At 35.8% G+C, this 14,353-nt stretch overlaps 1 protein-coding gene across 1 annotated transcript; it reads right to left on the bottom strand.

Moving 5' to 3' along the window:
* Positions 1–707: 707 nt before the first annotated feature.
* LOC113505545 (serine protease snake-like) lies at positions 708–13,006 on the bottom strand. Its single transcript, XM_026888317.1, has 10 exons — positions 12,810–13,006; positions 9,754–9,851; positions 8,606–8,703; positions 8,191–8,324; positions 7,451–7,602; positions 7,073–7,182; positions 6,302–6,454; positions 5,909–6,038; positions 5,382–5,513; positions 708–1,169 (listed from the first exon to the last, which is right to left on the bottom strand). Exons 1-10 carry the CDS (start codon positions 12,871–12,873, stop codon positions 999–1,001), a joined length of 1,242 nt encoding a protein of 413 aa, XP_026744118.1. The 5' UTR covers positions 12,874–13,006; the 3' UTR covers positions 708–998.
* Between the last annotated feature and the right edge of the window lie 1,347 nt (positions 13,007–14,353).

Below are 14,353 nucleotides of genomic sequence, written 5' to 3'. Positions count from 1 at the left end.
TTAGCAAGTAAAGTTAGTCTACATACTATTTGTTTTTTTAGCTCTATTTTTTATTATTTAGCTATCAGACTTACATTTTACATTTAAGGCCGATTTTTCAATCGCCAGATAACTTTTATTCCTCAGATAAAAGTTATCTGACGATTGAAAAATCGGGCCTTAAACTTACAAAATAATTTGAGTATAATTAGATCCTAGATTCTAGTTTATTTTATTTATTTATTTATTAAAAAATAGAAAATAGAAAATTACATAAAAAATCGCCAAACTGCAAAGCAGTTTGTTGGCGATAATAGCGCTCTTCATTATACATTTTTCTTTATTGTGTTTTTATAGTTTACAATGAGTGTAGATGCATTTATTATTCTTATATATAAACAATAATCACATACAAATAATATTATAAACGCGAAAGTTTGAGTGTATGGATGTTTGCCCCTCTTTCACGCAAAAAAACATGTAACGGTTTTAAACGAAACTTGGTACATAGATAGTTTATAACCAGAATTAACACAGATAATAGTTTTTATCTTGATTTTCTGTTTACTTGGAATAATTCATGATTTGTAGCGGGCGAACCCGCGGGCGAACCCGCGGGCAACACCTAGTACACTTATGCATCTACGATTTTATTTCATCTTCTAAATATTATAAGCTACTAAAATAATGCTATTAGTCCGTCAGGTAAATGTATTAAAGATTCGGTAAAACATATAATTTTATTTAATTTCAATCAATAAAAATTACGAGGATAAAAGTTCAGAAATGATGAAAGCTTTAGAGAGGAACCAAAACGTTACTTGTCAGTAAAAATTGTACTGATAAGTGACGTCCCAAAAGATTTCAACATACTGTTTAAGATTACTTCTTTTTTTGTTGTCGGTATAAAATAAAAGAATTGCACACGATATTATTTGGGTTTCTATCCGACAGCCTCATTAGATTTATTTAGTGAAACAAACAATCTAAAATAAGTCTAGCCTATTCTAAATTAAGTCCTAGTTAGGCCAGACAATGCTTTCGATCCAGGGCGTATAGTTAGCCACTCTGGTGTAGATCCCCGGCTCCCCGACGAAGCCACACGCTCTGCCGAATGACGTCACGCCGACGATAGTGTACATACAATGGATCTTTTTGCTCTTAATCAGGATTGGACCGCCACTGTCACCCTGGAATAGAAAATATAATATGAGTTAACCAACAACTACACCATCATCATTTCTCTGCCCTTATCCCAATTATTATTTGGGGTCGGCGCAACATGTCTTCTCCTTCCATACCTTTCTATCTGACGTCATCTCACAAGAAACACTCTTTGCAGCCATATCGTCTTTGAAATGAAACTACTTTTACGGATTTTATCGCGGTTTAATTTAAGATTTTTTTCCCGACCTGCAAAGGTTTCGAAACGTCGGGAAAGTAGTTTCATTTCAATGTCTAACATTCGCGTAAACCTAAGATACCACTAGCCATATCGTCTTTCACACAATCCATCCATCGTTTCCTTGGTCGTCCTCTTCCCCTATATCCATCTACATCCATGCTTAACGCCTTCCTCACCACATGACTCTCATTCCTCCACATAACATGGCCATACCATGACAGCCGGTTATAAGTAACCTACAACTACAGTGTAAGCGAAATTAATCTTTGTGGCAGAGAGATAGTTATAACACTTCTTCAGCTTCAACAACCATCGGGTGGCCAGCTCGTTCAGCAGAGTGAGTTTGATACGTGGAGGCTCATTGATTATTGTAAACAAAAATCTTAAATTTAAAGAACGCAAAGACATTGTAGGCCTATCTGTTGAGCGAGTTGCAGAGATGGCATGTATTGAGCTTGAGCAGTTCCTCATATTGAGTGTGTACAGGCCCCCATGTGCTTTATATGACACATTTGAAAAAATACTTGAAGAAGCGTTGTTAAAAATTTCCAGTGTTAATAAAACGGTTGTTGTCTGTGGAGACTTTAACATTAACCTATTAGAAAACAATTCTATTGTGAATAATTTTTTAACTTTATTTAGATCTTATAATTTACATAGGACATTCCTTGAGCCAACGAGAATAACTGCCAGTAGTGCAACTTGTATAGATAACATTTTTACAAATTTTAAACCATCTTTTAAATCAATTATTAATGCACTCGAGTCTGATCACTGCGGCCAGTTAGTCTCATATCCTACAAAGATTGTTGAAATTCAGCGCAAAACTATAAAATATATTCCAGTGTCTAAATATCGTTTAGAATGTTTTAATATGAATTTAATTGAAAAATTGTCTGGTTTGCCCTTCCACGATAACCCAGATCAAGCTTACTCTATTCTTTTTAACTTAGTAAATTCAGAATTTAGGAAGGTTTTTACCTCAAGATCGCTTTCGGTATGTGATCGGTTTACATTCAGTGATTGGGCAACACCAGGGATTTTTAAAAGCAGACTTAGATTATATGAATTGTATGAGGAAAAAAAACACAACCATAGTGAAAATTTTAAGAAATATGTAAAAACTATTCAAAGACTTTTAAAAAAGCTTGCGTCTTCGCAAAATCCTTGTACATTAAAAATAAAATTTCGTCTTCTGGAAATAAAATAAAAACTACTTGGAATATAATAAACTCAGAAACCGGGAGAACTTCTGTGAAACAAACAGACTTTCACCTTAAAATTAATGATGTTGATATAAGGGCGGATATGGAGGTGGCAACAGAGTTTGAAAATTTCTTTACAAATATTCCAATTGCAACAACTAGGACCTTGTTGTCGTCTCCAACCGCCGCATTATCGATACTCAAGGAATGTGTAGAGGAATGTGGCACGGGATTTGAATTTACAACTGTTAGTAGCAAAGATGTTTTTGAGTCATTTCGACAAATAGAAGTAAAAAAGACTGCTGATCTCTGGGGAATGTCTGTACATATTGTGTCTTCAATAATTAAATCCATCTCCCCTCATCTGGCAGTAGTGTTCAACTCTTGTGTCACTTCCGGTGTTTTTCCAAATTTAATGAAGTTGAGTAAGGTGGTTCCACTCTTTAAATCAGGTAGTACAACCGATCCCACAAACTTTCGGCCTATCTCAATTTTGCCCACTCTGAGCAAAATTTTTGAGAAGTTAATTTTAAATCAAATGTTAGTTCATTTTAATAAACACCGCTTGTTTCATACGAAACAATTTGGTTTTACTAAGGGTCGGTCTACTACAGATGCAGGTGTGGAATTACTAAAAAATATATTCGAGGCTTGGGAGAATTCACAGGATGCTCTGGGCGTGTTTTGTGACTTGTCCAAAGCCTTTGATTGTGTATGTCATGAAACGCTTATTAACAAATTGCACCATTATGGTATTAAAAAAAATGCTCTTAGTCTTTTAAGATCTTATTTAGAAAATAGAATTCAGAGAGTGGATGTGAACGGTAAAAGATCTGAAGGTGCTGTGGTTACAATGGGTGTTCCGCAGGGTTCAATTCTAGGACCATTTTTATTTCTTATTTACATAAACGATTTACCTTTTCATGTAAGGGAAAATCACAAAATTTTGTTATTTGCAGATGACACCTCACTTGTGTTTAAAATTAAACGTCAACTTCTAAATTTCGATGAAGTGAACAATGCACTTTCGAAGGTTGTCCATTGGTTTAATGTAAATAATCTACTTTTGAGTTCGGCTAAAACCAAATTGATAAAATTTTCAACGCCTAATGTGAGGCAACTAGATACCAATGTTCAACTAAACGGAGTAGAGTTGGACCCTGTTGAGTCAACTGTTTTTCTTGGCATAACTGTTGATGCCAAATTGCAGTGGGGCCCACATATTGAAAAGTTGTCTGGAAGATTAAGTTCAGCCGCATATGCTGTGAAAAAAATCCGACAGATAACTTATGTGGATACAGCCAGAATAGTTTATTTTAGTTACTTTCATAGCTTAATGACGTACGGCATTCTCCTCTGGGGCAGCTGTACCGATATTAATTCAATATTCGTCTTGCAAAAAAGAGCCATTCGCGCGATTTACGGCTTAGGGCCAAGAGTTTCTCTCCGAGAGAAATTCAAGGAAATAAACATTCTGACTGTAACATCACAGTATATACTTGAAAATTTAATGTATGTTCACAAAAACGAGCCTGAATTTGTAAAAATGTCTGATGTACATTGCTTGAACACTAGAAACAAACATAATTTGGCTGTTCACTCCACTCGTCTCCACAGAATTAGCAACTCGTTCATGGGTCAATGTATACGCTTTTACAATAAACTTCCCATTGACGTTCGTAAATTACCTATTAAGAAGTTTAAAGTATATGTCAAAGCTAAGTTATCCAAAAAAGGATATTACAAGATATCTGACTATCTTACTGATAAAAACGCATGGGATTGAGCTGATCGCTAATAGAGCTGTCTATTGCTGCCCGGTTATCTTCTGCATGCTGACATGTGTTTTGCATTTTGCATATGATACGTTTTAATTAATTGATGACATGTTTTGTGCTTTTGCATATACATTTATACAATTTTTGACATATTTTGTGCTTTTGCATATAATGTTTACCGAATTATTAATTTTATTTTTTTATTTTTCAATCTTTTTTGCTTTTATTTTATTTTATTGTAAGTATAAACTTTATGCAGGTATATGTTAATTGTAGTTTCTCAAACTGGCGATTTGAGTGAGATTATTTGTTTTTTTCCCTTGCTCAGATCGATCTGGTACTTTCTTCAAAAGGCCAGTCCAAAAAATACCGTGCATTGGTTTATACATATCTATTCGCATTGAAATTGTCTGGACTTTAAAAGAGACTGTGACCCCTTGAGTTTGTTTCGACATTTCTTCTCAGGGTAGTCAGATAGGAAATGTCGACTCCAGCGTTCTCAAAAAAAAAATAAGAAGACATGTAAAAGTGATGATATATCCTACTTACAGAATAAATGATTTCATTTCATTTCATTTCACTCAACATACAATCAATCAAGTCACTCACACAAAGACACTTACACTTTTTTTGTAAACTCCTCCCTCATTTAAGAACTTAATCCTTGCGTCGGAGGGAGGAGGGTACTTTCACAAAAACTGAAGTCACATGCTCAAAGAATTTTTGGATCACATTAATGCTTTCCCGATGATCGAACTCAAATCAGTTCGCTCACACTCGAAACTTACTTTGCTATACTGATGCTGCCAATAGATTCTAAAAGGAAGTATTTTACAAAAATACTACTTTTTTTTACCCGTGTGTAATTTATATATTAGATGTGATAAAAATGTAATGGAAAATTTTGAACTCTCGGTCACTGACCCCTACAATTGTAGCTTTACAAACTGGTAGGGTACTTTTAAACTCGAGTCTCATTCAAATTTCTCCTATACACTATTCCTATTGAATTACCTGACAAGTGTCCTTAGAAACCTGCATGTCACCATAACACAGTTGGGATGACTCATCAAAACCTCTTTTCATGAGACGCATCGGTGGATACTTTTGAGAACATTGCTCCGTCGTGAACTTGTTCAAAGTGACCTGGAAGTAAAAAATCGATTTTTATAAAATTTACATTACTGAATTTTTTCATCATTTTACTATTTTGCGCTGTCCTTGCTTAAAACATAATATTGTATAATATGTACTGTATATACATATATTTTAAAAAAGAGTAACTTATGGAGTTTCTCCACAAGAATGACACTTTGGAACCACGCAACTTGAGTCGATATTCAATACGTTATTGCTTCCATGATTTAGTTACAGGTGGTAATTTTAGGTACAATGAACAATTATGGACCCCGTCGGGCACAGCATTATGGTAGGACAGAGGAAGAGCTCTGTTTTATACTTTATTAATTATGTCGCTTATCATTGTAACGTTTTGAAAGTGCTTGGAAAAGCAGTATTCTATGTAAACTCCTTAAACTGACCTTTTGCAGAACTTCTGAGGTGCTTCCTCGGTATTGCGTGAGTCCCCAGCCGCTAGTGACTATCTTATCATCCTTGACAGCGTCTCCCACGTGAAGACAAGCCGGTACCACGAACTGGTCTAATTGGATGCTTAGGAATAGAATAAGGAATCATTACATCTTCTAAAATTTTCTAAATATCCGGTGTCGTAATATTTTGTTTTTTTTTTGTTTTTTTAAGGTAGTCAAATTAAAGTGGCAGTGGGCTAGTCGAACTGAAGACTGGCCGATGGGTAAAAGCCCCCTTTTGCCCTCAGGTGGAGTGATAATCTAGTCAAATATGCAGGGCGGAAATCGCGAAAGATAGAGAAATTATTTACTTGTTTAAAATTTATTCAAAAGATATTTGCCTACTTTTTGTCTGTCTCCATTAGAGCGATGTCATTGTATCTGATGGGCGCCTTGTACTGCGGGTGCGGGATGATGCGCTTTATCTTGTATGTCTTGCTCCTGTCGGCAGCATCCGATCTTCTATAGGCACCTATAAGCGCGTACGTTGCTGGTCCACTGAAAGTCAAAATAAGTGGAACATTCATATAAATAATCGGTCAAGTGGGACTCGATCTCAAAGTATAGAGATTTTCGTATAAATACGCTAAATATAACAAATTAGTTGAGTGAAAAATTAATTTCAAATTTTAACTGTTTTAGCTAACACGGTTCTTGAGATACAGTCAGGAAACGAACAGCGGAGCCTCAAGCAGTTTACTCAACGTTACGAAGATATCCAGTAAAAAAACTGTACTTAGGGGTTTATTCTTGTGTCAGGAGATTAAGATACAGATCTTCAAGTTACATGCACAAATTAAAAACGCAAATGGTTCAATCCTACGCGGGGATCGAACCCGCGAGACGTCGCACACATTTAGTATGTCGTGTCCATGCAGGAACAACTACTAGTATTAAAAGTATCTATACTAATTTTGTAAATAATGGCATCTCAGAAAGTATAGGTATATTTCTATTCTAAATCACCATCATCATCATTTATATCTATCCACTGCTGGACATAGGCCTCTCCATTCGCTCTCCAGCGCGACCGGTTGCCACCTGCATCCAACGAGACCCAACGGCTTTCACCAGGTCCATCTGGCAGGTGGCTGAGTATTTCACAATAGTTCTTACAGATCTCTGGAGGCAGTACAGTGTCCTGCTGTGAGGATGAATCTCTCGCTGATGACGGCGCCTCCACATTGCCATTGGACTGATTCTAAAGTGTCGTATCCGATCATAACCTGAAAATATCATATGTTTTAAGAATATAAACATTCGAATGTCGGAAAACTAAAAGCTAATAAGCTTAAGGACAAAATAATTAACAAAATCGGTTCATCCAGCCCGAAGTTGTGAGGTCACAAATTCATATAATATAAAGAACTTTCAAATTGAGAACATCCTCCTTAGAGAAGTCGGTTAAAGACAGGTTGTGTATTACATCTTTGAATAAGAACACACTGAATTACTTCATCTGATCTCAGGGGTGGGAGAATCATCATGTCTCACCATATGAGGGAACTCATGCTGTGCAGCATCAGTGCCGCCCACGATGAGGTCATCAGCGCTGTGGTGACACTTGCTGCTCCTGCTGAGGCCTCCCAGCAGGTCCACTCCTCGCTCACAAGGGTAGACGTACTTCTCCTGGTATTCGATGCATTCTGGAGACAAATCAAGGTAAAATTAAAATAGAACTCGGTGATAGCTCACATGACAAATCGTCTTTAGTAGAATAGCTAAGTATGAGATGTTGATAATTGATAATCTCCTATTTTCCCATCACCATTTATCTCGTCAAACAAAGGAAAGTCGACGAAGTCAAGTGAAAAGTGGGCGATATGGGGAGCTGTCTATGTAAAATTGACGTTCTAAAAGTGCTGCTATCTAGTAGTATCCTATCTTGAAAAAATGGATTTTGATTTTGAAAAGAACTGTTTACTAACATAAAAATGGCAAATAGTGGTTGCTAAAAAAGGGTAAAGGAAAACCTCGGTACAGGAACCTGAAATCGCCAACCGTATCCATATAGGCTGAGGAAGAGAGAGGCACACCTTCGAATCTTTCAGTGTCTATAAAGCTACATTAGAGAGCCTTACATCAACCATACGAAAAAGGGAACGTATTCTAAACAAAAAGCTGTTCCGCCATTTTTATAGTTTTAAATTGCATTGTCATCGGGTTTGAAGCTACCTAAATTTCAGCCTGCTAGCTTATCGGGAAGTGCCTCAAAATTGGTAAATTTGACTCACTATCGAAAGCCTTCTGTCCAGTCTTCTTGGCAGTAAACTCTAGAGGTAAACCCTCACACGTGCTGTCAGAATCTGAGGACACGTAGTCGTAGACTGGGGGCACGTAATCATCATCAGATGGTTTCGATGCTGGCCTGAAAAATGATAAACTTATGAGTAAAATTTATAGATTTAAGATATCTCGTTCTACCCACGTTTTTAAATGTCACTCCATTCAAATTTTATCAAAATCGGTCTAGCACTTTTATAATTGTAATTGCATAATTATTGGGTTTGTACTTGAAGCTACTCTGAAAATTTTAGCCTGCTATCTTATCGGGAAGTGTCTCAAAATTGACTTACAAAAATCCAACCGGAACGACAAACAAACAATAAAAGTGAGTGTATAAAAACGTGGGAATAATTTACATCTTACTTTTTCGTGGTGGTGGCGACGGGTTTGGGTGGTGGAGTGGATCCCACCACGTTGTCCAGACAACACACTATAGGGTCAGCATTGCTGAACGAACATATCTGTCAAGAATAAAATTAAAAGTTAAGAATCTACTGATGAAACAAAAATGTTTTGTAGACGATCCTTTGCTAATCGTCATTACATCTTAGCCGATTTATTTGTAAAAAATAACCTGCCTATCTCCTTAAAGGACTCAAGCATTAAGGACTTTAATCCTTGTATCACGGGGGGTAACAAAAACAATCAAGTCACATGCACAAAGACACCCAGACTCAGGACAAGCATTCGTGGATCACACAAATCTTTGTCCTACGCGGGGATCGAACCAACACGTCGCGCAGTGGGTTTGGCGTGGTGACCTCAACCACTCTGCTATCCATGCTGTGCTAAATCACGATCAGTGCTATATCACGGTTCTAAGATACAAGATGGTGATAGACAGACTTAGAGACAGCGGTGATTAAGTAATAGGGTTCAAACCTTTTGTTATAGAACCCTAATAAACATGTAATCATTTCCTGTTGTATAATTATTCTAAATGCATAAACCTCGCTGACAATTCCTTAACAAAATATTATTATCTCTAATATATAAAATTCCCGTGTCACGATGTTAGTTACCGTACTCCTCCGAAACGGCTTAACCGATTTTTACCAAATTTTATATGCGTATTCAGTAGACCTACTGGTCTGAGAATAGAACAACATATATTTTTTATACCCCTAAGTGTTAAGGGTTGCTCACACTAAAAATAAATATTTTTTTTTTGACGAAATTTTTTGTTTTTATTCTTTTATAATGTGGCATTAAAAATACATACAACTAGAAATAATTTATTAGGCATAACAACGTTTGCTGGGTCAGCTAGTATAGGTATAGATGACTATATTTATCGCTACTAAACAAAAATGATCCCACGAAACATAAAATCGGGATAAAAACTATCCTATATCTTAATCCTTGTTATAAACTACCTCTGTACCAAGTTTCATCTAAATCCGTTAAGTGGTTTTTGCGTGAAAGAGGAACAAACATCCATACGTAAGTTACGCGTTTATAATATTAAGCAGGAATTCTAGAATACATTGTTATCGGTTCAGTACACAGACCTGTGGGTTTTTCCTGTTTTTAATATCTTGTATTGCAGTCCGACATCGGTTTATGTTCGTACATGTCCCAGTTTTGCCATCTTTGACGCATAATTCACCTGTAAAAAAGATAAAATTAAATAAGCCTTCAATAGTAAAATCTTTCAACCAGCACAACTTTTGAACAACTGGACCGATTCTTATTAAACTAATTAAGAACACTCTAACATAATCCACCTTTAATACAAAATAAACTGAATTGAAATCTGTCAATCCGTTAGGGAGCTATGATGCCACAGACAGACAGGTGAAACTTATAAAACAATATTTAGGGGTTAAGAAAGAGATTACGATAGAAGGCGATTTACATATTCGTCAACCTAACTTGAAAAAAGAGTTGTAAGGCCTTCAAAGTTTAAATGAAACTTTATTTGGGATGGACTGCGGCTTCAAATTTGGCTAAAATATTATTCATTTTAAACAATGAAATATGAGCACTGCGGATTTCTCGGTCTTTTGAGTTTAAAGGGGGGGTCAAGGGGTAAAGATTTAAATGATAAATCTTTAAAACTAGAAAAATAGTAATGTACCTATAATTTTTAAATTTTAATTTTATCTTATGTTAATACTAATGTCTGTATCCTTAAAATAAGTTAAATTAATTATATTTCTTAAATGATAAGTCCTCTCCACTCACATTTATAATTTTTATCTTTGCTTTGCCCGACAGGGTCCACGATTGTTACCTATCAAAAAATGTTTACCACCTAAGCCTACATTGTGGAATGCAATAAAGAATTGAATTGAGGGTAAGAAGCTACATTTTATCCCGGCATTCCCACGGAAACGGGGACCGCCACGCTTTATAAACTGAAATCCACACGGACGGAGTCGCGGGCAACAGCTAGTATTATTTAATAAAATGTACGATTATATATGTAACTTATGAACTAAGGCATTAATACATACTACGAATTAAAACCAATAGTTTAATTGAAACCATTAATATTTGAACAAACGTGATTAATGCTTACTAATTGTTTGTCTCATTAGCAACACCTATTAGTCAGTTATTTAACTTAACGTTCAAGTGTACCATACAAAAAGGTTTGAAAGAAAAATCAGTTGCGCGACAAGCAATTTTGAGACTTGAGGCCTTTTACTTTAGGATTTTTTTACACTAGCCCGCCACACATGCCCGTCATTGCAACTCCTGTAAGCCAGAATCTACAATGAAACCAACGAAAACCACCGAAACACTTAAGTTCGGTGTGTCCCAGGGGGGAACAATTAACTGCCTTGGAACCCGCAACGAAATTAATCAGAAATAGTAAAAAGGAGGAGTTAGAAAAAACCGTGTTCAACCTACAACTCTTTTATTTTACTATTTCAATATTTATTTAAAACTAGCTGTGCCCCGCAGTTTCACCCGCGTGAATACGTTTGAAGACCTCCGTGGTCGAGTGGCGTACGCACCGGTTTCAAGGAGTCGCTAGCTCTGAGGTCCCGGGTTAGATCCCCGGTCGGGTCAATGTAAAAATTCACATTTCTACATTGTCTCGGGTCTGGGTGTTTGTGGTACCTTCGTTGTATCTGAATTCCATAACACAAGTGCTTTAGCAACTTACTTTGGGTTCAGAACAATGTATGTGATGTTGTCCGCATTTATTATTATTATTATAAATACGTAGTAGCCTTTAGGTACTTTATTGAAAGTGTAATGTACCAATATCGATTTAACTCGATTTATTTTATCATTTATCATGAAATTCGGGAGATAGCAATCATCATCATCATCAGCCTATCGCAGTCCACTGCTGGACATAGGCCTCTCCAAGAGCACGCCACTGAGATCGATTTTCGGCTTCTCGCTTCTCGCAGATAGCAATAGAGTTTTTTTAACTAAATCTTATAACGTAAATCTATTTAGTTTGTCAGACAGATTTAAAAATAAAAATGAATACGTATTTTAATTTTATTACATCCTTAAGAAGTAAGGAAAATGACAAGAAATTCATTCTGGTAGTGGGGCTAAAAACAGCGTACTGGTAAGTGACGTCACATAAGATTTAAATCACTGTATCCCCTTCTTTGTTTGTTTACGAGACAAAAGAAAAAAACATATCCAATATTGTTTGGAAATTTATCTGACGAGCTAACTAAACAGTACTTTTTGTCAAATTATACTGATTCTTGGGATCTAGATTATCATTATTTTGAAAAAAAAAACCTTAAGTTATGACGTCATAGTTTATATTAAAATCGATGTACAATTTTTCAAAAACCACGCACTACGATCCTAAGATGACCCATTGATCGAAAGATCAAATAGAAATAAATAAAAAAGTCCTTATCATTCTAGTTTATAACGGGTTATCGTTAAAATAATATTGATGTAATAACAAAAGCAAACGACTTTAAATAAAAAATCTATTGAGCCAAATTTTCTGAAATGATGGTCCAAATGACAGGTATTTTATTTCTATAGTTCATAAATTTCTATACGTAACCTCAAAAACCGAAATCAGATCAGTTAAAAAGTTTTTGAACAACTTTCTTTATCAACAAACATTAATAAAGTTCTACAACAAGATAAAAAAAAACAAAAAAATATTAATATTTGTTACGAACAAACAAACGGAAACAATGTTTTTCTACTACCTTATAGTGTAAAATAAATATCTATAGGTACTAATATATGTATAAAGCTGAAGAGTTTGTTTGTTTGTTTGAACGCGTTAATCTCAGGAACTACTGGTCCAAATTGAAAAAATATTTTTGTGTTGAATAGACCATTCATCGAGGAAGGCTTAAGGAGCGAAGAGACAATGGAAAATGTGAAAAAAACAGGGCTGGTATAAATCATAACTTATATCTTCTACCCACGGGGACGAAGTCGCGGGCAACAGCTAGTATGTAATATAAATATTATAATTCCTTCTTTTGCTGTGCCCTAACAAGGTCCATAATATTGTACCTAGCTTTAAGCCTCTTTAACATCTATTGAAACATTGTGGAATGCAAATAAATATTATGAATAAAACAAAATTATTTAATTAAAAACTTTTTCAAAATACCTTCATAAGCAGCATCACTCAACACGAAAAACAAACAAACACACAATATTAACAACTTAAACATTATTATAATTTAACAAAACATTTATAATTAAACTAATTTGTTGTCACGACCTATCGTTTTGGCAGACGCCACACGACTGGAGACAATTAACCGGTATACGTGAGAAACAAGACCAGTTATAAATTTACGTCCTTTACGGCAAGATGGCGTCAAATGACTCATGTACATTTGCATGTTTATTTGTAAAGCGATTGTGTATCAACAAGTAGTTTTTGGGCTTTTTTAGCATAGCTAAGTCGTCAAACTATTATACAGGGTGGAAGTCAAACGCGAAAAAAAAATGCAATTTTCATGAAAAGACCGATCAAAAATTTTGCTAGGTCTAGAATCTTGTCCAGAACCCCTGGACCACGGGATCGGTATGACGTCCCTTCCACCCTGTATTTCAGAATTAAAAAGTAGTATAATAATAGATTCGGGCGAATAGTCCTTCACAACATTTCGCTGTACCGGATTCGCCCGCTGTTAAATTTGTCTCGGGCGAATCCGTCCCTAAAAAACATGCAAAATTAAAATTATATTAAATAATTATATATTGGGTTAGTAGTCGATTCGGGCGAATCGACTACTAACCCAGGTAGTTGGCAGTTTGGGATTAACGGAGCAATGATTTAACTATCGACGACTTTTATATGCCAATATTTTTTAAACGACTCACTGGCTACTGGTTAAATTGTCATTTAAGCCAAATTTCATTCATTCATCGGCCATTGTAAATAGCAGAATTGGGGCTCTGATGCTCTTTCACGCAAAAATCACTGAATGGATTAAGACGAAACTTGGTACACAGATAGTTTATAACCAGGATTAACACATAGGATAGTTTTTATTCCGATTTTATGTTCCCGTGGGATCATTTTCGATTTGTAACGGGCGGGCCCGGGGGCAACAGCTAGAAATACCGTAAAAAGGTTCACCATTATTAAATTCATAATTTATTAAAGGCCACGGCTGTTCACCGGTTCATTACATCGACATGGGATGCACGAGGTTATAGGTTCAACCAAGGTTAAAGATTTCTTGCAATTTTAAAGTTGTCAGCATTGTTTTTTTTCGTCATATGGTTGACGACTGTTTTCTTTTTTAATGTCCTTAACGACCTCCGTGGTCGATTGGCGTACGCACCGGTTTCAAGGTGTCGCTATTTCTGAGGTCCCGGGTTCGATCCCCGGTCGGATCAATGTAAATAGCACATTTCTACATTTTCTCGGGTCTGGGTGTTTGTGGTACCTTCGTTGTATCTGAATTCCATAACACAAGTGCTTCAGCAACTTACTTTGGGTTCAGAACAATGTAAGTGATGTTGTCCGCATTTATTTATTTATTTAATATCCTTAAAGTAGTTTAATGTATTTAATTAGTATTTTTAGGTTTCCGTACCCAAAGGAATAACGGAACTATATTACTAGGGCTCCGATGTCTGTCCGTTTGTCTTCAAGCTGTATCTCATGAACTGTGATAGCTAGCCAGTTAGAACTTT

The sequence above is a fragment of the Trichoplusia ni genome, chromosome 26 (assembly GCF_003590095.1).
Source record: "Trichoplusia ni isolate ovarian cell line Hi5 chromosome 26, tn1, whole genome shotgun sequence".
NCBI classification, from domain to species: Eukaryota; Metazoa; Arthropoda; class Insecta; order Lepidoptera; family Noctuidae; genus Trichoplusia; species Trichoplusia ni.
This window is presented reverse-complemented; position numbering and strand designations above follow the sequence as displayed.

Coding starts and splice junctions, on each gene's coding strand:
- LOC113505545 (XM_026888317.1), bottom strand. CDS start 12,873: ATGTTTAAGTTGTTAATATTGTGTGTTTGTTTGTTTTTCGTGTTGAGT. Junction 7,183..7,450: donor AGCATGAGTTCCCTCATATG/GTGAGACATGAT, acceptor TGATATTTTCAG/GTTATGATCGGATACGACAC. Junction 5,514..5,908: donor CCTCAGAAGTTCTGCAAAAG/GTCAGTTTAAGG, acceptor TTTTACTTCCAG/GTCACTTTGAACAAGTTCAC.